A 21,537-nucleotide genomic window follows, 5' to 3' on the forward strand; every position below is an offset into this window, starting at 1 on the left:
TTTATTCTGACCGAGGCCTGATAAGGAAGTGATTCCAACACTCTCAAGGCTTGTCAGTGAGAAAAAGCTAAATAAAAACAGTAAGTAGATCTTGAGGAAATAATCTAAGTCTCTGACATTCCCCACAGTGCAGAAGCAAAACAAGATACCAGCTGGAGCCAGAAAGCAAGATGGTATGAGCAATATAGGAGGCGTAAAAGTGTCAGTCTCAACTTTTCACTCTTTACCCGCTTCGCGCACATGAATTCAAGGAATTAACTGCCATAAAGTGCTTATTTTAAGCACATACTACCCCCCCCCACCCCGAACATAGACTCGTGTAGAGGGGGGAAAAAAACCTCAGTGAAAATGAAAGAATAATAATTTTTTTAAAAATCAGTCAGATGATTAAAAAGAATATAGAAAAGGAATGGAGGAAATTAAGAAAATCATGGAAAAAAAAGGATTAACACAAAATGTGAAAATGTGTGATGGATAAAAAAGATAATGAGTATCCGAGCACTGTTAAGATGTAAAGCACTCATGCAAGTTTATTGAATAGTTCTTGTACAAGAGAAAGCAAGACTTCAACACAGAGCACCTGTGTCAGAGTGTAGCTCTGACTTACAGTTTCAGTGCGTGTCATATTATTTATACCCGAACACAGGAGAAGGAAAAAATGTCTAAGTATCAGACTATGCAAGCTAACTTCTTCTTATCTTCTGATGAGCCCGACGGCTGTGGCTGTGGAGTGCGCAAAACAGAATGAACAATGAAATACAGAAATGTCTGATTGGAAACATCTTATGCCAGGGGGAAAAAAAGAGACCAAGTTCCACAAGGGAGTTAAACATGATGAGACACAAGCAGAAGGCTAAATAAAATGTTCCATTGCAAATGATTTGAAGATATACAGTATATATTTTCAAATTCAAAACTAGATACATTTTCTTAATATATGTTCACTCCCTTTATTCCAGTTCACTGACTCAGTTGTATGTTCATAATTTACTCCTCTGGAAGCATAATGTGTGTATATGTATGTGTGTGTGGTTACATGCTCTGTTTTCTCAGCAGTTACAGACCCAGCTACCATCAACCAATCAGAGTGGACTATTACAGCCACTAGCTTCTCTGTAGAAACCTGCTGGTCCCGAGGTCTGTTTCTGTGGCAAAGTGTACTATTCATAACAGAAACGAGTGTTTAAACATTGAGCAATCTGATTATGGAAGGTTCTATCATCCAAGAGACAACAGTGCCGCGGGGAATGAGACTTAACAAGATCTCGACTGACAGGAATATTTAAACTTGGCAGATTTCTGCCCTGCTACTGTTACGTATCTCATCAAAACTTCTGGTTTCAGTCCCGTCTCAAACTGACGAACTGAAGTAGCAATGAAGCAGAGTGGGGTGTCAGAAGCTGGAGACTGTTTTATTTGTGGTTGTGGGGCATTGAGCAGAGGAGGCAGGGGTAGCTCTGTGTCAGTCCTACTTCCAGAGAAGATGGTGACGACCAATCAGCCTACGATGAAGAAGCAAAGAAGCCGAGTCGCTGTGTTTGGACAGGATGTCACAGACAGAGAAAGATATAGAAGGCTATGAAGTGTAAAAAAATGAATTGAGTTGAATATACTTTATTTATCCCTTGGGGGAAATTCTTTCACCACAGTGCTCCAGTGCACAAATTGCAAAAGATTAAATATAACAAAGAGTCACAAAATTTTAAATTACCCATATTTGCTTACCCCCCCAAACAATGTACAAAATAAAATACAAGCATAGAATAAAATGAAGCTATAAAACAACGTGTGTGTTCTTTTTGTATGTATTTTTTTTTATAAAGAAACAGAGGAAAGCTGAGGATTAAAAATGCAATATCCAAATGAACACCTCAAAACGGTCCTTCTTACAGAAGAAACAAGACATTTTTTAAGTTCCAGAATAATCCTAACTGGTTAAGTCATACGGTCAGTAAATCAGCACTTTGTTTTCTGTTGTGGATTTCTTTAGTTCCCTTTCATCGTTCAGCTTGAGGAGGCTTGACCCAGCCCCATTCTGGAAAATTCATCTGCCATGCATCTTACATACATTGCATCCATCGCAGCAACTGCAGTGTTACTGAGGGTGACTGTAGTCATAAAAATGCAGTAGAATTGTTTAACCCTTAGATGCACGAGTGGGGTCAAAAATGACCCCGAGGGGTTGTTATTCTTCCAGATCTTTGAAATGAAAAGTTTTTACACTTCCATATTCCAGGTATTCCTCATAAAACATGTTTGTGACTTGAGGCCATTTTTTTTTTTTTAATGTTTTTATACATTTTAAGAAATTGCAGTTTTTGTGTCACTACCCCAGTTTTTCATAAGCGGGGTCAAAAATGACCCCAATCATTTACGTTATTTACAGTATATGATCTTAGGCCCCCCTGTATCAGCTGGGTGTAGGTAGTATACTGTGTTTGATGGGAATGATTCAGAGGCTGTGCCAACTAATCAATCATGTTATAGCAGTTTTAAAAGAAAAAGCCCCGAGGTTCTCTCTTGTAGGCTGTGAATCCGTGCCTTCCTCCTGTCTCTCTCTATATGGATGATCTATCCAAGAAATTAAAAGAATGCAAGACTGGATGTATGGTTGGGGATAAAATTGTCAATCATCTATTGTATGCTGATGACTTAGTTGTCCTGTCTCCCTATAGTGCTGGTTTACAGCGACTGCTTAGAGCCTGCTCAGAGTATGGTGTAGAGTATGACATCAAATACAACTTAAAAAAGAGTGTTGTAATGATTGTCAGGACTAAGGAGGATAAAAAACTACACTTCCCTTCCTTTTATCTTGACAGTGAGCTGACAACTGTAACTAAAGCAAAATACTTGGGTCATATTCTTAGGAATGACTTATGTGATGATGATGATATTCAGCGTCAGTGTTGCAAGCTGTATGCTCAAGCGAATATGCTGGCACGGAAATTTTATATGTGTGCGAAGGAGGTCAAAATATTTCTTTTTAAAACTTACTGTACAGTAAGTTTTATATACAGCTCATCTTTGGTGGAGTTACAGCAGAACTAAGATGAATGAGATCAAGGTGGCTTATAATGATGCACTTAGAATTTTGCTTAAGGCTCCAAGGTGGGAAAGTGCAAGTGCTCTCTTTGTCACTGCAAATGTGCCCACATTTCAGGCTCTAATGAGGAGCCTTGTGTATAAATTTACGTGTAGATTAAATCTATCAAGAAATGGAATCATAAGGTGTTTGTCTAATATAAAGGAAAGTTACACCCAATACAATTCTGACATCTGGAAATACTGGAAAAGCCATGTGGGCCTATCCCCAATCCGATTCTTATGAAATTATTGTCTGTGTGTGCGTGTGTGTGTGTGTGTGTGTGTGTGTGTGTGCGTGTGTGTGCGTGTGTGTGCGTGTGTGTGTGTGTGTGGGGGGGGTTGTGTGTCTTTTTAATGTACTGCATATTCTTATCTGGACCTTGAGTCTGTGAAATAAAGTTTATTATTATTATTCTTTACCAGCCTTTAACAACCTTATCTATTTTTCTCCCGAGGCCCACGTTGAAATCTCTACAGCAGCTGTGACTGACAAATGGTCTCGCGTTAAACTGAGATCCACGTAAAGGCTTTGTTGGTGACAGTTAATTGACGACCGGTATCTTGAATCAGTTCAAGATATAAATGTCAGATGTGGAGCGGCCTCGCGAACGCCAATGCGTTTGCATTTGTGTTTGTATCTTTAAGGACCGAGCTGAAATCTGAGCCCAGAGAGAAACAGAGAAAGAGAGAGTCACCTCATACTCACACACCAACAACTACCCCCCCTCCCTCCGTCCTTCTCCTCCTCCACCACCACCAGCCCCCGCCCCTTCCATCGTTTCTGTAATCGAGCGTCGAGCTGCACGATCCGCACCTCTGCAGCAGTTATGCACGCTTCGTGTTGGTCGGGAGTCTCGGTAAACACTGCCAAACCTGCCACCGGCGCCGAGCTGCAGCCCCTGCGGACCCCCCACGGCCTGATATCAGAGTGTGCGGAGCGCGAGGCGGGCTGTCTCGTTGTTTACGAAAAAATAACTCGGCATGGCTCTGGCTTTCACTCAATATAAGCGGTTTTGCAAACGACCCTGGAAACCATGAGCAGTTGTGAGAGCGAGAGACAAATCATCTGAATGAAAGTCATAAGGTGAGTCCTCTGTTTTTCTGTGCGCGCGTGGCTGGCTGGGAAACTGAGACGCGACGAGGCCACTGTTATTCCTTCTCGACACATAACAGCAGCTGGACAGGCAATGCGGCGTGAGCCGGCCTCGCGTGAGCTGTTAAATATGCCCACATTTATTGTGCTTCAAAGAAGGTAGAAGACCACCGTGACCTGAGCGAGAACACGGTCATTTCGGGCTATCGACGCTGCCCAACGTGTCTAACGCGTACGTACCAGAAGCTATTTTAGTGGGGCTATGGTTCCCTCGGTTAAAAAAAAAAGAAGTCCCCCCCCCGTGTTACGCAAGCGCATTTGCCAGGACGTTTGAGATCAAATGAGCCAGCAAAACAGGCTTCCAGGTAAAACATGACACATACCCTGGAACTACACATCACTTCCATTTCGCTTGAAATGAAAGCCCAGCCCTATCTTTTGAGTCGTTACTTATTCCAACACTACATACTGTGGGGCTCCTGAAGCCAGTTTTGGGGTTAATTAGTCTGAATTCTAGTCGCGTTTTTCAGCTTGACATGTCTGCATGTCTTTGATTGGCTCATTAAGCAATGAGGAATGCGCTTTAGGAAATAACAGGTGTCTTGCTAACTTTTCTGAGCCCCATGTGGGTCGTTGGTAATGGTTGTACCCAGCTCCCCTGTTCCTTCATCTTGAATCAATTCAAAGACGGACCTCTCACAGTGGAACACATCTGAGGAAGTGCAGAAGCAGCTTCCGCTGCACTTCCTTTCCATGATTTAAGCCCTATGTATTATTTGGCTTGTATATGAACCCTATTGGGCTATGTTCATTTGTAGTGATTTAATCCCCAGGGTGTTTCAGCTGTTTCCTCTCTGTATCCTATGTCGACCTTTTGTCACCATTTGCCCTTGGCAACGGGGTCCTGTGTTACACTTGTGGGCCTCAAACATGCATGTGTGTATGTAAAACAATCCTCCGTCTGTCTTGCCAGAGTTGGCGTTTTCTCAAAGATATCCCTGGTGTAAACATTGTGCTTGGTTCGTTTAAAAGTTTATATATACGTTGAAAGTATAGAAGTCAGAGCCCCAGGGACATAGATATGGGATTTTGAATGCCTGTGCTGGGAGATGGCCTTCTCGGTTGCATGGCAGATGTATATACAGTTCCAGTCAGCTGTTTTTGAATGGACGGACATATCCGCTTTTTTTTTTCCTTTATGTAGGTCTTTTAAAGGTAACCGTATGGGCGTCTTAAAAAGGGGGTTACCGAATGTGAATAAGCTTATGCAGCATTCAGAAAACAGTTTTGTGGCCTTTGTGGACTTCTGTCCATGACATACATACATGCTGGCCCCTCGCCAGAATGCAGATGGGGCTGCTAATTCTGGATCGGGTGAAGCACACTTTCTCCTCAGACAAATCTAGATGTGCAGGGTTTTTTCGATGTGTTATCTGCAAGGCCCGGATAGTGGAGCGAATGTTTATGAAAAGATTATGTGGGTTTCCTAGAGCCATCCTGTGGTCATCAAAATGAACTCATGTCCCGATCTCACTTTCCGACACACTAACCTGTCAATATTTGCCCATGCTGAACGCTTGAGGTTTGTACGAGGATCCGTGATGCAACATTTATTTGCCAAATGACACAGTTTCACCCGTCAGTGATGTCAGCAAGTCGTGGGGTCGCTATTCCACAGTTTCTTTGCGGCGGCAGAGCGGACTAAACATGAATCTGCTTCAGAGACCTACATCCAGCTCACCTCCCGTTCTGCCTTCTCTGTGTGCTGAGATGATTGGTTACAATGCGAGTGTCTGACAGTGACTCGGTGCCATTCACCGCCTCTGACAGTGAATGAATCCAGATCCAGATGCAGATTATTCCCCAGCAGCTCCATCTGTGGCTGTCGGAACATTTTCAAGACGTGCACGAGTACATAACAGGCCGCGTCTGTTTCCTCTTCGGTACACACTCACACAGTCGCTTCCCTTTCACACCATCGGGTCGCCTGTAGCCGTTGTTAAAGTTTAGTCTGTTTAGATGTTCTCATTTAATGTAGCTTGGGAGTTTCAAAGCAAGACACATTGACATAGTTCTTGTGATAATAGGCCCCTGCACTGTGTGTGCGAGAGTATTTTTAGGTTCAAGGGTAAACAATGCAAAGTCCAAGGTGAGTCAATAACAATAACTCTTAGAGTGCAACTTGCAGGTTAACCACCCTGGTGACTTGCATTGTAGGAGCGTGTAACAAGATCTACATTTGTAAGCTTTGTGCCCTACACTAACATTTAGAGCTGCCTTAGTGTCAGTTTTGTCCACTTTTAAAGTGACCCTGCATGCCGGAGAAGGGCTATGCAAAGATAAGCTTAACAATTAAAACAACACGATTTCACAAGGGAGCGAAGAGATCAAAGGAAGACTGACCTGTAACATGTCAAGGAGAACAAGAGAGGACGAGGATACAGAGAGAGATAGATTACAGTGCTGTGAGGTGGGCGCCGGCTTTATCAACGTCGGCTAACGCGAGCTAACGGTTGCTCTCAGAGGTTTCACAGTACTGTAAACTTTGCCATCAAATTTCTGAGTGTAATAAAAAGGGAGGCATGTCTGCCAGTAGGGGACATGTTATGGAAAAATGACTTTTTCTCCACTTGAGGGGATATGTTTTTGAAATGAAGTCACAGCCAACTAGAAAAACTCATTTTGGCCCCACTTTAAGAAAGCTTTTCATTCAGTGAGATGTTCAGAGGTGTCACGTTAAACGGTTCTCCAGCCCCTTTACCCATTTGTTACACCTAAAAGCAACTTCAGATGATGCTGCATTCACAGTACGGCGGAAGTGAAAACTGTTTTCCTTTCTTCTTTAAATATCACATCCCATCGTTTGCTGTGTAGTTCAATTAAGTGAGGAAGAAGATTAGATGATAATGCTTTACCAGTGACTTTATTCCTTATGTCTTGGCAAGAAAATCTGACTTGTATTTGGCATTCTTTAAATTCTTGCGGGTCAGAAGTTGGAAATTTCAAATTCCCATTTATCCTTCAATGCACCAGCTGTTACAGTAATACACATTGGTGAAATATTGGTCAAATAATCAACAATTATTAATATTAGCAGTCCAAAAACCTAAAAACAAGTCAAATATGTTTATTATATTTCAATTTGGTGCTGGGTCTGAGCTTTCAGGCTTTTTGCTCTCATACCATTATTTAGCAATAGAAGATTTTTATTTTTATTTTTTTGTAGTACTTTTGTAGTACCCTGAGGTGGAGTGGAGTGGAGTGGCTCATGCTGGAACATGATCCGTTTGACACAGATTAAAGGAGGGAAAAGTAGTCGATTTAGTGTCTCATTGGGTTTTGATCAAAGGATGTCTCGGACATTTCATTAAGACCTCAGGAAACCGTTTCCGCTTGTGAAAAACTATCTCTATTAGGCCAGGGGAACTGTACTCTTTGTTAAGTTTCACTTAAACTTGCAAGTTGGGATAGGACTTTACGAGGTGCCTATCTCTGTTTAGCAATATGCACCCAGTGGATGAGCTATCCTCGGTAAAAGTTCAGTTTTGTTCTGTTGCTTCTGTGAGACGACGTGTGTGTGTGGGTGTGTGCACGTGTGGTTTTAGAAACTCTGTGCTCAGACCACAGTAACCGGTGTTCCCACGTAGAGAGCATGCCCTGATGCTTTTGTCTTCTGCCTGAGGAGCCACATTTTCTGACTGCATTTTTACAACCGGTGAAAATGAGCAGCAGTCGGAGCAGATTTGACGACTGCTTATCCTCCAGCTAGCATTTTTGGGTTTGTCTTCAGATCATTATGATAAAATGCAGTTTTGCTTACTTTCTACGCGCTTAAAAAAAAACAACAAAAAAAACAAAAAAACATTTCTGACCTTGACTTTTTCTACTCTTCGTCCTCTCGCAGTGGGGTTGGGTGGCCATGGACCCATTCAACCAGCTCATCCTCGCCATCGCGGTGACCAGCTTCTTCACCTTCCAGTGGCTCTTCCACAGAGTCAGCCCCTGGGTGTCCATGCGCATCAGCCCAGGCTTCTTTGGCCTCAGCGACAAGCAGAAGGTGGAGTGGAACTCAAGGTGACCTGACATGAACTCGTGTGCACACTGACTCTGACTGGTCACATCCTTTGCACGGCAGAAACTATGACATTGCTCGTAACTCAGACGCTGGCCATGTTTCCTGTGTCACTATTATCTGACTCGCACGTGGGGTGCGTTGCAGTGTTTGCTCTATATGTCACTGTTTTAGAGAGCCGGAAGCGTGGTTGAAACGCACTCGAATCGTGTTGTTGTTTTTTTGTGACTAATCTTAGACGTCTGCTGTGTTTTTGCAGGTTGTGAAAAACCCATAAATATATCTTTTGGTGCTTTGTAAAAGAGAAAAGGAAATTCATTTTCCAATCTTGTTTCGTGCCCGTCATGAGTATACGGGTATGTCAACTTTTCCCTTCATAAATTCATTGCTGTTATTTTCACAGTTAAAGGGATAGTTTTGACATGAAGCTGTATGACATCCCATACTAGCAATATTGTTTATGAACATTGACTTACCCCCTACTGCGTACTGTGAGCCGAGTTCCGGCCTCATTTTGGCGTTGACAAAAGTAGTCCGGCTGGTTGGCTGGGGTTTAAAAAATAAAGCGTTTTGCTTCTCAAAACAAAATGCCTTCAAAAGAGTAATACATTTGCGTCACAGAATTGTTCTCCAGGGGAAAGTCAGACCTCACAATCGCTTGGCGATGGTTCAGACCGAGCAGTAAACACCGTAACAGGCGGGGCTGTCGGCAGGTGGCAGCACGCAGTGATACGAAGGGAGAGAAAATAGACCACTTTCGTCAACGCCAAAACGAGGCCGGAACTCGGCTCGCAGTACGCAGCCGGGGGTAAGCCGATGTTACAGCTTCATGTCAAAAGAGGCGAACTATCCCTTTAATGTGCAACAGTGATGTCAACGTAGTAATCCAAATGACGGTAAATGTCTATTACAGACTCCCCCTGTTACAGTTGGGACTGGGCATGGGCCGGTTACCGACAAACAGGATGGACCAATTCGAATCCAGACTCAGCAAAGAAGTGCGGTACAGGCACCTGTACGACACTGCACTGAAACAACATAGTGATTATATAGTTATTATTGCATCCTGAAAGTAATAACATCATTCCCAAGTGTGTCCACTGAAGCACACTATTTCATAGCTAATGGAAATTTTTTTATTTATTTTTCTTGTTTTTAAATACAGACATTCAAAATACACATTTCAGAGCTGTAATCATGAAACCGTGATATTTTTGCCTACGGTTATTCAAACCGTCTTAATCTCATACCGGCCCATGCCTAGTTGTGACACACAGCTGTTGTAGGTGATAACGTAATAACTTCAAGTGAATAAAAATGTAAAATGAACTGTAATTCCTCTTCAACAATCAGTTTTTGTCTGCTGAGGCTTGACGGCAACATTGCAGCTAATTTTTCAGCAACGTGACAATCAAGAAATCAAGAGCACCTTTCAGCTCAGAAGAAAAGAAATGCACAGAACAATCGAGCTTGGTCTAACGTGCATCGTTTCGCTCTTTTCCTTTTCCTCTCAAGCTCGGTTTATTGCTCATGAGAGCCATTGTGTAACTGGAATGGACGCATGGGTTGTGAGTAAATGAGGATAAGGGGATCCGTATAGACGTTCGTGACTTTCCAGACTCCATTTAAATGCTCTCACAATCAGCGCCGCTGTCTTTCTGTCTCACTGAGTGACTGTTGAGGACTGTCTCTCTGTGTGACTGACAGCGACTTTGTGCTGACCCTTCAGCAGTATTTAATCTCGAAGTCTAATTGGTCTGAATCTGTGTGCAACCATGACAGGCAATTAGTTGATCCACTGTGAGCACTGAAAATTCCTTTCTTCAAACCACTGAGCAGCTCTGAGGCACATTTAATTAATGAAGATAAATATGTGCTGTTTCTCTGTAAAAATATGCCACACATATCAGCATTCGCCATTGTCAGGGAGGACACCATCATGTCAGTGTGTATGGATTACTGTTATTATCTTTTTATTTCAGGACGGTGTCGACGTTCCACGCACTATTGGTGGGAATATTTTGTCTCTACATCTTGTTCTTTGATGATGCCGTCAACGAAGACCCAGTCTGGTAAGAGATTTGCTGCGAGTGTCATATTCTTAACCTTTCCTCAAGAATTTTTTGCCTTAAATCATTTAAAAAACGTCAGCTTTTTTTTTTGATAGATGGCCAAGGTGTGTTGTCATAGATAAGCAATCTTTGACACAGCAGGCTAGCTAGACTTTGAATTTATTGTAGCAGTGATGAAGAGGTGTGGGCGGGTCCAAAGTTAGTGGAGTCTGCTGGTTTGTGCCCTTTTTCTTTTTCTTTTCTCTACTGTTTCCAAAACCAAAACAGAAGAGGATAACTGTAAGGAGTGAGGGAATGTTGTGAAAGTTGCTTGCTTTTCTGGTCAGGTATAAAGCATGGCTTCCGTCAGAAAGGGTTCCATTCAATTCAATTCAGTCACAACAAATGTCATCTCAAGGCCCTTCAGTGATACAGTCCAATGCAAGCCAATTAGAGTCCAATTCATTGTAATCATGATCCAATCAAATCCAATTCATTAAATTCAAAATTAGTCCAATTCATACATACAGAGTCAATTCAAAAACAAACATTTCCCAGCTAAGGAAACCAACAGATGGCACCGAAACGTCTCTGTGGTCCATTCTCCCGTCCTGAGCGTGCATGTGGCGACTGTGGAGGGAAACGACTCCCTTTTAACAGGAAAAAACCTCAGTGGCCATCCGCCTCGACCAGCTGGGGTTTGAGAGGACAGAGAAGAGGGGACAACAAACACCGTAACACCATTCGAAGGATACCTGCTGAGACAGGGAAACACGAGTTAATGACAACAAAAATGCCAAATGAATCTGCAGTTGGAGCGAATGCCCATTTAAATTAACGCAGGTTTAAGCCACAATTGCATTGGCTTCTCTTTATCAGACACAGACAGCATGTCCACCCTTTTATACACATTCTGTAGCATTTCTGGCTAACTAACTGAGTGCCTTGGAAGCAATAAGTACTTTTAGCCTTCTGACAAGCACACATCAATATTTTGTGGGGTTTTATTTGTGTTAGACTTGATGGAAATGTTGTCACCATGTCACACTATCGTGCTCTGTTGTAGTGTTTTGACCCTTTTACCACAGTGGAATATCTGATAAAAGTCACTCGTTACCAAAATGCCTTTCAGATGTGGAGACTGAAATCTAAACACCAAGCCTTTTTTTCTTTTTCCTCTTCTCCAACAGGGGAGATCCTACACTGGTGAAGACTAATGTTGCAATCACAACAGGCTACCTCATATCTGGTAAGAGAAACGTACAGTTTACCCGGGTAATGTCAGCTAGCATTGTGTAAAAGACATAAATGAAGCATTTCATAGACAAACTGTGGTGTTTGATCAGTTTAATGTTCTTTTTAGTGTCTGTATTACACCAATGACATGTTTTCCTTTCCCCTGTGTGTCTGTTTTCCAGATCTGCTGCTTATATTTTACTATTGGAAGGCGATAGGCGACAAGTTTTTTGTAGTTCATCATCTGGCAGCATTGTATGCTTACTACTATGTACTGGTGAGTGCCCTATTGTCCAATAGCAGAACGTGCAGGCAAGATGGGAAGGAGACAACCAAGGGTGAACAGCTGTGTCCTCTTTAGCTGGGTGGGTGTTTTAACTCATTTAGTCGCCATTCATTAAGTTTCTCTGACTGACCCCATGCGGTTAGATGGCAAAAGATAAATGAAAATGCAAGTTAAAGCCAGAATGGTGAGATCCTTCGCAAGTAAGTAAACCCCAAACTTTGGAAACCCATCTGCCAAGGAAGCCTTATCCATTATTCAAATTTACCTCATTGACTTCACTGCTTTTAGTAGAAATGCTACAGAGAGTCAAGCACTCTCACAAGATGGCAAGCATTATCGATCGTCCATCTGAAACGGCGTGCTCTGTCCTGTTTGCCGTGTCCAGCTGGCATAATTGTTGTGTAAAGTAGCTTTTGGTGTGGTTAGCTTGCTGGCATCTGATGATTTTCTTTATTTGTGTCGGGAGGATCGCAGGAAAAACATGCATCTTGACAGGTTTGGTTGGGTGTGGTTGAGCAGCTCGAAACCAGAAACCCTCTTAGCACAGAAAATGATGACGTTCATTGTTAATGCTGACAAAGAGGCACTTTTCCTCCATTCCTTCAATGCACTTGGCTCTCGCGGCCACAGTTGAGCCTATCCAGCATTTATGGGCAGCACTGTTCACTCTTGGTTCAATCTGAAACCCTCTAGGTCGCCAGGAGCTGTCGCATAACTACAGGAAATGAATGACTATGGTAATTTTTGCATGGAATGCTCAGTGATGGTACTGGCTGATGACCCCCTCCCCGTCTCCTCTCCCTCCCCCTCTCACTTTGCCTTTACAATTTCTGTGCTCTCTGTTTTATTTTACTCCCCCCCCCCCCCCTTGGATGTTGTACTACTCTGATGTCAGCTGAACCTTTCTAAGCTTAGCACAGCTGAATGCTTAACTGTAACCACTGTGCGCATGCTGGTAGCAAAGAAGCATTCTAAGCAGGATTCCTTTGTTGTTACTGTGCATGCCAACGAGCAGTATTTAACTTTTTTACGTTCCTTACCTGCTTATCTACAGCACCTCACGCTTTGTTTTTGTTGTGTCAGAGCCTAGTCCTGCTGCCTCCTTTCTCTTCTTCTTGCACTCCCTGATAAAGAAAAGGCTTCTTTCCCAAATACGGGAATACTGGGAATGCATTAGGTCAAGTTCACTTTGAGACAATTCAATATCACTTTAATGGTCCCGGAAGCCAGTCCGCTGGATGTTCATTTAATTTTAGCTGCAGCATATTTACAGTTTTTGTTTTTCCGACACAGTAAATGCTCTGTGTTTTCATTGTAGAGAAGAATGCAGGACATACAGCGTGCATTGCTCTGCTTCTTCAGTATCAATTTTTAAATACGAGCAAATGGGACGGGTTGCTTTGTACTCGACATAGGGAAATAAGGAAATAAATGTTAAATCTTGGTGAACAGCATCGCAGCACATTTAACCCTTTGTTAACCCTACAGTCCAGAGCTACACCCCACCTCCACCTCTTCCCGTTCCTGTCGTTTCCACCTTTACAGATTTGCTTTTCTTACACGTGACGAACACGATGACACCTCATCCTGTTTTATCTTTTCATTACAATGTTTTGTTTGTTTTTTGTTTTCTTTCTTTTATATGGATAAAATTTGATAAAGACGATATACTAGTGTCACATGGTTGGAATAAAGTGATCATTTGCCGAAACAGAGCAAGCACCTGTATCTAAAATGTTTAGGTAAACGAGGTGAAGTAGGCCATACTGTTACTGGACACTCATGACTGTTTCCTCAGACTATAGGTCCGAAGTTTCTCGTGGGATAGCAGGACGATTGTTACCCATCAGTCAACTTTAGAAGAAAAAGCAACATTTCGAGCCACATTATTGTCGCTATGTTACGTTTCCTGTAAAGGTTACAGTAATATCGGCTAATCCTTGATGTCCCTTTCTTTCTTTTTTTTAAATTTAGTTTTGTACCCTGTAAGATTTGTCATATGTTGTCAAGGTCCTATTAGTTGATGTGTATTTAATGTGTTTATGTGGAAGTGTTTATGTCAAATTGTCAGTGAATTTGACCTTCAAATAAGAATATCAAACTCAAAGGCACATGGCCGTGTTAAAGCCTAACGATGAAATTCAGTTAGTTTTGAACATCTGTGCAACCTTGCAAATACCAATCGGCCTAATTTTAGGATCTTGTCGGTATGTTTTTATTATGAATCGGTCGGTCACAAAAGTCTGCTCAAGTCATTTATATTTTATTTAATAGCAGCGCAGTCTGTCTTTGTGTGTGTGTGTTTTAACTGTCAAGGAGAATCTAACCAACAAAATGTGAATATTAGATGCATGCTCTCTTCTCAGTGTTGTAAGTGTCGCTTCTTTTTTGCTTCCAGTTTATTGTGGCTTTTTTTTCTTCTAATATATCCGTCTGTCTCTGTGTCCTTTGCTGACTTTAACACGAACAGCCCCTCTTCAAACCCTACATGCAAAAACTACCAAAAAAAAAAAAAATCCGGTCGGGATGCGTCATCCCTATTCATGCAAAAACTACCAAAAGGGTTATAGTGTCATTTAGAAGCATTCAGAGTAGGTCTTGATCTAGATGGGGACGACTTTATTCCTGTCTTGTCTGCTGTTATTGCTGTTGTGTTGTACTGAGCAGATATGATGCCCAGTCACAGTATGGACTTACCAGTTCCTAGAGGTATTAGCATTCTCATGCTACAAGGAAAGTTGATATGAAGTGGTACATGAACTGCAGTGCAGATTTACTCTGTTTCTAACACATAGTAAGTATGTTTCTATGACCAGCTTCTGTTTCAGCCCCGATGGTAAGTATTCTATCACCTGCTGTAAACGTCAGGCTGCTTGCCAAAAAGACTTGACTTTTGTGCTCTTTGTGGATGTTTTTGATTAAATGGAATTGTGTGACTTTTATCACAGATGAGATCAGACTTATGGAACCCGGGCGTTAGTTTTTGGGATGGGCAGAGGCTAGCTCAAATACGATGTATCGAAACACCTAACGTCACTGCTGCGCTTTTCCAACCAGAACTCAAATTTATGTGGCAAATGGTGAATGTTTTTTACACTATGATTTTAGTCTGGATGCCTCAACGCTTCCAGCTGCTTTTTCTAAGTTCTACCACGTCGGCAGCATTCTAAGAGTGGGTGTTCCGAACACATCTGGGGTTTTCGGGTCACCGTCTTTGTGTTAAGCAGCAGCTCAGAGCAGCACGTGTTTCGGAACATCGGACAAAGCGGAGGACCTGATCTTGTTCCGTAAACGGTGACACTTTTGACAGTTGTTTGACATATTGCTTTTTACTCTGCATGGCTTTTGATTGCTTCCTCAACTAGTGGCTGGCTGAATGTTTGTATGGTTGTACAATACATGTATGATGTACTGTGTTGATTATTTGCTCAATCTCTTTTCAACCATGTTGTTCAGATAAATTGCATTCTGTGTAACAGTGTTTTTATGTAATATATGTATATATCGTGAGCTGTTTGAAAGATTAGTCTTTTTAGCCTTGAGATGCCTCCATTTCTTTGCATGTTGCCTCTAGTGTTTTGGGGTTTTCGAATGCTACACGATCAGGATGATTTTTCTGTTGCGATATTAAGGAACTTTGTTTGAAGAAAGACTTTTCTTGCCTCTCTAGAAGTGGTGCCAGAGTTAGCTTTTGAGTCTTTCTTTCCATTTCTTGACCCTAGGCTTAGATTTCCAAGAATAAAGCTATTTTTCCAGTGTGACCCTCTGGCATCTAAGAGGATTCATGAGTTTCCATTTTAGACATCAGTCCATTTCTTATGTAATAATGATTTTAACATTAAACATTGAATTGGTGGTACGCAAAAATAACTATTGCCATACAAAGTGCTGAGCACATTTGTGCTCCCAAGAGACAAATGTGTTAACAGGCTTTGTTGTTTCTTTTTTTTTTTTGGGGGGGGGGGGGGTCTTTTATTTTCTACATAGGCTCATTGTGCTCCTCTCTTAGTGAGGAGTTTCTGTTCACAGCGGATGATTGATGACAGACTGAGGGATAGTCTCATTTTTGCTTGGAAAACCAGAAAAAATCTTGTGGCCTAAGGGTGAAGACTCTTGTCATCTGCCAGATTGAGCTTTATTTGATTTATTGCTTTTTAGTGTTTAGGCCTGAAATTCCCATACCGTAGCAGTATTGCTTAAATTCTTTAACTGTGTCAATAGAAATTCAAATATCATTTGGTTTTGATTTCTTTGAATTGGTTCTTTCTTAACTGATGCAGTAGCTGTTCTTTTACTCTGCTGAGAACCGGCGCCTGTATGGAGCCACTCATGCATCGGCTTCATGCCTGCAGATCTAAATGACTCGGCATCTTGTTTTTGTCCCTTTCATGTTTTGTTGTCTTCTCTGTGCTTACCTTGTTCTTACAGGGCGTGGGAATGTTGCCTTATTTTGCTAACTTCCGTCTGCTTGCTGAGTTTTCTACACCATGTGTAAACCAGCGGTATGTACTCGCTTACTCATGACCCGGGTTAAATGAGACACAACTTACGACAGAGGTCATCTTAAGGTGCTTTAGAAAAAAAAAAAGTTAAATTCTTGTCCATTTGCTTACAAGCCAACAGTATCCAAATGAGTGCGGTCCAATTCAGTAAAGGGCTCTTTTCCATATTGCATTTCTTTTTTTTTTTATTATTCTTCAGACTTTCTCAATTTGAAATCAAATGTGTGATGCTAGGTTAAAATATCAAACCTGAATAGGTTTAAATCACAATAGATGTATATTACTGTGAAAAAATACATGTTGGAAAATGATAAAATCCTGTTGTCGTCAGAGTTCCGGTGTAAAATTTGTCTCTGTTTTATTACGGGATGAAGCTGCAGTTTCCTTCAGTCTCTTTCCCACTTTTTAAATCCAACTTTAAAGGTGCCTTCAGCTGTTTTTAAACAGCCTAAAGCGCTGAGAATGATAACACAGGCTGAAACTTTTGACACAAATCCGTAAACTTATGTAAGTGATCAATTTAGTTCCTTTTGAACCTTTGCAAACACGGAACAGTTTTTAACGCACTCTGGATTCTGGATTATTTATTTAGCAAAGCTGAATTGAAGTCAAATCTTTTCTTTCTTTGTTTCTTAGTTTTTAAATGATTATTTTAGTTGGGTTGCCCCCACCTGTTTATAATGCACACAGAGCTAAAATAATTGAAATAATGCTTTTTGAACAAATGTAAAGTTACTTGAAGCTGTCTTAAAAGATTTTTATACCAACAGTTTAACCTTCTAAACACTGTCTTTGGTTTCAGTTGGTTCTTTGAGGTACTAGGTTATCCCAAGTCCTGCCGGCCCAACATGGCGAACGGTGTTGCCATGGCAGTAGTCTTTTTCATGGTCCGCATCGCCGTCATGCCGGTCTACTACAGTCGCATGTATTCGGTCTATGGCACAGAGGCCTTCTACCTGGTGCCCTGGGGCGGCCGCGTAGCCTGGATCTGCTCCAGTATCTGCTTGGACGTCATGAACATTATGTGGATGCATAAGATTGCACGCGGCTGCTACAGAGTGCTGCGATCGGCACGCCAGAGCAAAGCTGGAACACCTCAGGAGAATGGGAAGACGGATTAAGGGAACCAGGGTGTGGAAAATGCCACAACAGAGACTTTAGTGGCAATATTCTCAGTACACCGCGAGTGGCAGTTTGGACCCAAACACATGTAGGACTCGACTCTGCAAGATCGAATGTAACGAGGAAGACCTCTTTCTGGGAAAGCAGGCGCAGTCACTGAGATATACTGATGGGCCATTTCAATGGTCCTCCCAAAGCCATGACATGACCTCCAAGCAATACTTTGCGTGCACGGCCAACTGATTTTTCTCTCGAACGATTTACAAATACAACAGAGGTCATCCTGGGACAAATGGACTGTTATCCCAACCACAAATTGTCAAAAAGTTTACTGTTCTTTACACACATGGCGCTCGAGAGAAAAAGAGAAGGGAAAAAAAAAAGCGAGCTGGGTCGCAGAGTGAATATGGTGACATATAAGTTGCTGCGTGTGAAGAGGGAAAGATTTGAGGGAACGCCCCAAAAACATTTATTGACTCCACAACGATGGTCAGTGCCATTATTATCTTAACAGGTACCTGTTGAAGGAGACTTGATTGAGACGCAATCAAATAAGTGAAGAAGTATGAATTGAGTCACTCACCCACTGTCACTCAGCAAAGCCCCGTCTTTTGGGTTATTAGAATTTCAAATGTTTTGCCTTTTTTTATTTAAAGAAAAAAAAGAAAAATGTTGGTTGAACAGGCATCAGGACTGTGTGTGTAGTTTGTTTCTTTTGTCTCGCTGAGCTCGAGGCAAATGGGTTTTAAAATGCACAAGCGGTTACATAATTTGTAACTTTTATTAATGAAAAGAGATTGATGCCAAGAGGTCTTTTAGAAATGCTCAAAGGGAGACTCAAAGTCAGTGGTTTTGTTTATATGCTAACTGGCCGTTCAAGAGTTAAGGATTTTAAATATTGTGGCCACGTTCGTTCTGTCAAGACACATGATTTGTGTGAGCAATGCTTCACAATGTATAAAAAAAAGAATGTTTTTGATGTTTTTTTATTTTTTTGTGCATTGTATTTATTTCACATTTTGCAATGCATCCAGTCGGCTAACACTGACCTGATTAAGATCTGGTGTGGAATCGGTATCGGAGACAAATAAAAGCTAAATAAAATCCCCATTCATATTACACAGCAAATAACGCATAGTTTGACAATTTAAGAGGGTTTGGTTGAATTGAGTTGGCAGGATTTTTGAGCATCTTCTTCTCTTTCCAGCCTGCACCATTGAGCTCACGTTTAGATCATACTCGCACTTCCTATTCATAATAGGTCTTTTTTTTAGAGGTGAACTGTTGATTTTTACCCTGGCAACATTTGCCCCGAAAGCAGAAAGGTCCTTTGTTTTTCCAGGAAGGGATTTGGAATTTTTGCAAGCGAAAATAAATGTCTCGCAGGATGTGATTAGCTGCTGCAGCAGATTTTCATTTTACACAGAAAATAAAATTGGTAATCAGTGTTTCAGATGTGAGAAATTCTTTAATTTCTATTTTTCTTCCCAGGATTGTGGTACGATTAGCTTATATCTCATGGTATGTGTGACTTCCGCTCAGCTGTTCAGCATAATGTGTTCCTGCTTATTTATTCGTTGATTTAAGAAAAAGTCTTTTTCTTTTAAGTGGACAGTATATGGAAAAGCTGTTTTTGTTCATCAGCATACAATAATGACAACACGAGCAATTCGTCTTAGAGGTTTTTAAGAACAAATCTGCCAATTCATTCAAATGAAAGATTGGAGTCCGTTCATGATTTCTGATACATGCTTGAAATCGTAGGTACATCTTTACACGAGATATACGTCACAAGCTTCCGTGCAGTGTTTAGTGATGCAGAAACAGGGATTGTTTGTTTAAAGTATGCCTTCTCACGGTCCTGGTTTGATTTTGCTGCCTTTGTAGAACAACGTATGATTGCACAGTGATTTATCTGCTGCATCCAGCTCCTCACAACACTGAAAAAATGTGTCATTTTCAATGGTCTGTTGTGTCTTTTCCAAGTCTGATAGGCATCAAACGTACAGCTGAGAGGCTTGCTAAGGCTGGTAGCTTCAGCGCTTTTGTTTTGTTATGCTTCTTAATATTTCTTCACTTTAACGCACGCCAGTGCTTCACCACGGTAAAAATGTAGAGATATGCTTTTCCCTTGTTTTATTTTAATTTTTTTCTTATTTCGTGTGAGTGGTGTTTTTTTTTCTTTTTCTTTTTTTTTTTTTAGTCCTAATACATTTTCTCAGTTTAGTTTAGCACGTTTCGACAGTGAGAACGACACTACTGATAACGGGGGAAAAGTGTTGGGATGACGGATTCTAGTGTCACTTTCAGGTAAATATCACTGACTCACGTGTTTGAAAAGGAAACAATGTTCTTTCTGTCAATATTTCACTGGGATTAAACGGAAATCATGCAATGGTTTCTGGGCAGTAGACTCCTGATGGAATCAAGGAAGTCTCTGTGTACAAGCTCATGCATGGTCGATATGGTCTTCTTCATGCACCTTCTATAACTGCATGTGGTATTGCATGAGGATTGCACTGTAAACAAAATAGCATATTTGCAAGACCAATTTTGTTTCATGTCTCTTTTCTTTAGTACATGTACATAATGTTTACTTAAACGTTATTCTTGTACTGTGCCACATAATGTAATGTACAGGTGAAGATAACAATGATGTGATTATCTTGATGAAGCAGATATATAGTATAATATCCAGCACAGAAATATATTCGGTAAGGGAATACTTGAATACTAATCGGCACAGTTTTAACAGTCTGGGCAGTGCAAATAAACATTAATCTTACAAGCATTTTGCATAATATGTATTCCATTGTCTTTGATTTATTAATCCAACAGAAACTTACACAGAGGCAAAGCGGGTGTCAAGATAACAGAGAGCCCAGTGCTGCTAAGAGCTACACGAACTGTTGTTGGTGTTTCTGTTTTAATGCTGTTTGAAGGAACTGTGAGTAGGTGCTAGTGACATTCTATGAATGTACTGAACGTGAGCAAATATTTGGCATTTACATTTTCAATTATTCTTGACAATAAATACCAAATTCACCGTTGTGAAGTGTCTCATTCGGTTACAAAAAAGTGCAATTTTGATTTTTGAATTGATGGACAAACAGTGTCTTTTTGTCCTGGTAAGATCCAGCTGACTCTGTCCACAAGCTGCTTCAGTTCCAACAGATAATTGTTTCATATGAGGCACAAGAGGGCAGTGTTTGCCTGTATTCCATTCCCATTGTTTGATGCAGGATTTTTTTTGAGGCCTTCTCTGATGTATTTTTCAGGTCAGGATGCCCAAAATATATTTTATGGGTGATATGTCAGGCCTGCAGGTGAGTCAGTTTAACATTTGGATTCTTTTATTTTGGAGTAATTATGTTCTAATGCTCATGGTATATAGATTAGCCACTTCACTCTAATACCACCGTTAAATATAGACTTTTCTGTTGAGTCTTAATGCCCTTCTCCTCTCAAGCCTGGAGGGTGCTGTGTCCACAATTTCCTAAATAAATTTCAGGTTTTGATTAGTCAAACCACTGGAAAGTTTTCACGAGTTTAAGTCCATCATAAATTAACTGCTTCATATTTGTTTGTTTTGTTTTGTTTCTTATGTTTTCTTTGCATGGGAGCATTTGAACTTTTCTGGAAGCAGCAACAAGTTATGAAGTCAATAAAGGGTTCACATATCGGGGGTGGAGAACATATCTGCAAAGGTGAGTTGCTGTCTTGTTGACTGAGCCTGGACCTCACATCTGAAAAGAAATCTTAAGACATACTTACAATCTCCCATAGGTTAAGTTGTTCTTGTTTTTGTGACCTCACTAGGACTTTTTCTCTGAAATTACTTAGATTGTTGAGTCCCATAGTCCTTAAAGGGACCAAATAACTGCAATTATTGGGGAAAAACATTATTTCCGTGGTCCTGTTTAGGCTTAGACGCTAAGCCTTAGAGCTTGAAATGAAATGAGGTCAGGAATGGGCATCAACTGGTAATGGTCAAGGTAGTGTTAGCCCGATTATTTCATTGGAAACCCAAGAACAAGCTGGAGAAATCTTAAGTTAAAGTATTTATTCGTGGTCACGTGAAGTTTAGCCGC

At 41.1% G+C, this 21,537-nt stretch overlaps 1 protein-coding gene across 3 annotated transcripts; it reads left to right on the top strand.

Moving 5' to 3' along the window:
- The first annotated feature begins 3,849 nt into the window (after window positions 1-3,849).
- Window positions 3,850-20,488, top strand: tlcd4a (TLC domain containing 4a). Of its 3 annotated transcripts, none has more exons than XM_075452033.1 (7): window positions 3,850-4,168; window positions 8,082-8,251; window positions 10,232-10,321; window positions 11,491-11,549; window positions 11,719-11,813; window positions 16,251-16,324; window positions 17,127-20,488. In XM_075452033.1, exons 2-7 carry the CDS (start codon window positions 8,097-8,099, stop codon window positions 17,443-17,445), a joined length of 792 nt encoding a protein of 263 aa, XP_075308148.1. In that variant the 5' UTR covers window positions 3,850-4,168; window positions 8,082-8,096; the 3' UTR covers window positions 17,446-20,488. The 3 variants fall into 3 exon arrangements, with proteins under 3 accessions (XP_075308148.1, XP_075308151.1, XP_075308149.1); XM_075452036.1 differs by lacking the exon at window positions 3,850-4,168 and adding an exon at window positions 4,474-4,542; XM_075452034.1 differs by lacking the exon at window positions 3,850-4,168 and adding an exon at window positions 7,868-7,955.
- The last annotated feature ends 1,049 nt before the right edge of the window (window positions 20,489-21,537 follow it).

The sequence above is a fragment of the Odontesthes bonariensis genome, chromosome 20 (assembly GCF_027942865.1).
Source record: "Odontesthes bonariensis isolate fOdoBon6 chromosome 20, fOdoBon6.hap1, whole genome shotgun sequence".
NCBI classification, from domain to species: domain Eukaryota; kingdom Metazoa; phylum Chordata; class Actinopteri; order Atheriniformes; family Atherinopsidae; genus Odontesthes; species Odontesthes bonariensis.

Bases quoted from the DNA above. Each gene is read 5' to 3' on its own strand.
- tlcd4a (XM_075452033.1), top strand. From the start codon at position 8,097: ATGGACCCATTCAACCAGCTCATCCTCGCCATCGCGGTGACCAGCTTC. The intron at 8,252-10,231 runs GTGACCTGACAT...TTTTTATTTCAG, and splicing joins AAGGTGGAGTGGAACTCAAG to GACGGTGTCGACGTTCCACG. The intron at 16,325-17,126 runs GTATGTACTCGC...CTTTGGTTTCAG, and splicing joins ACACCATGTGTAAACCAGCG to TTGGTTCTTTGAGGTACTAG.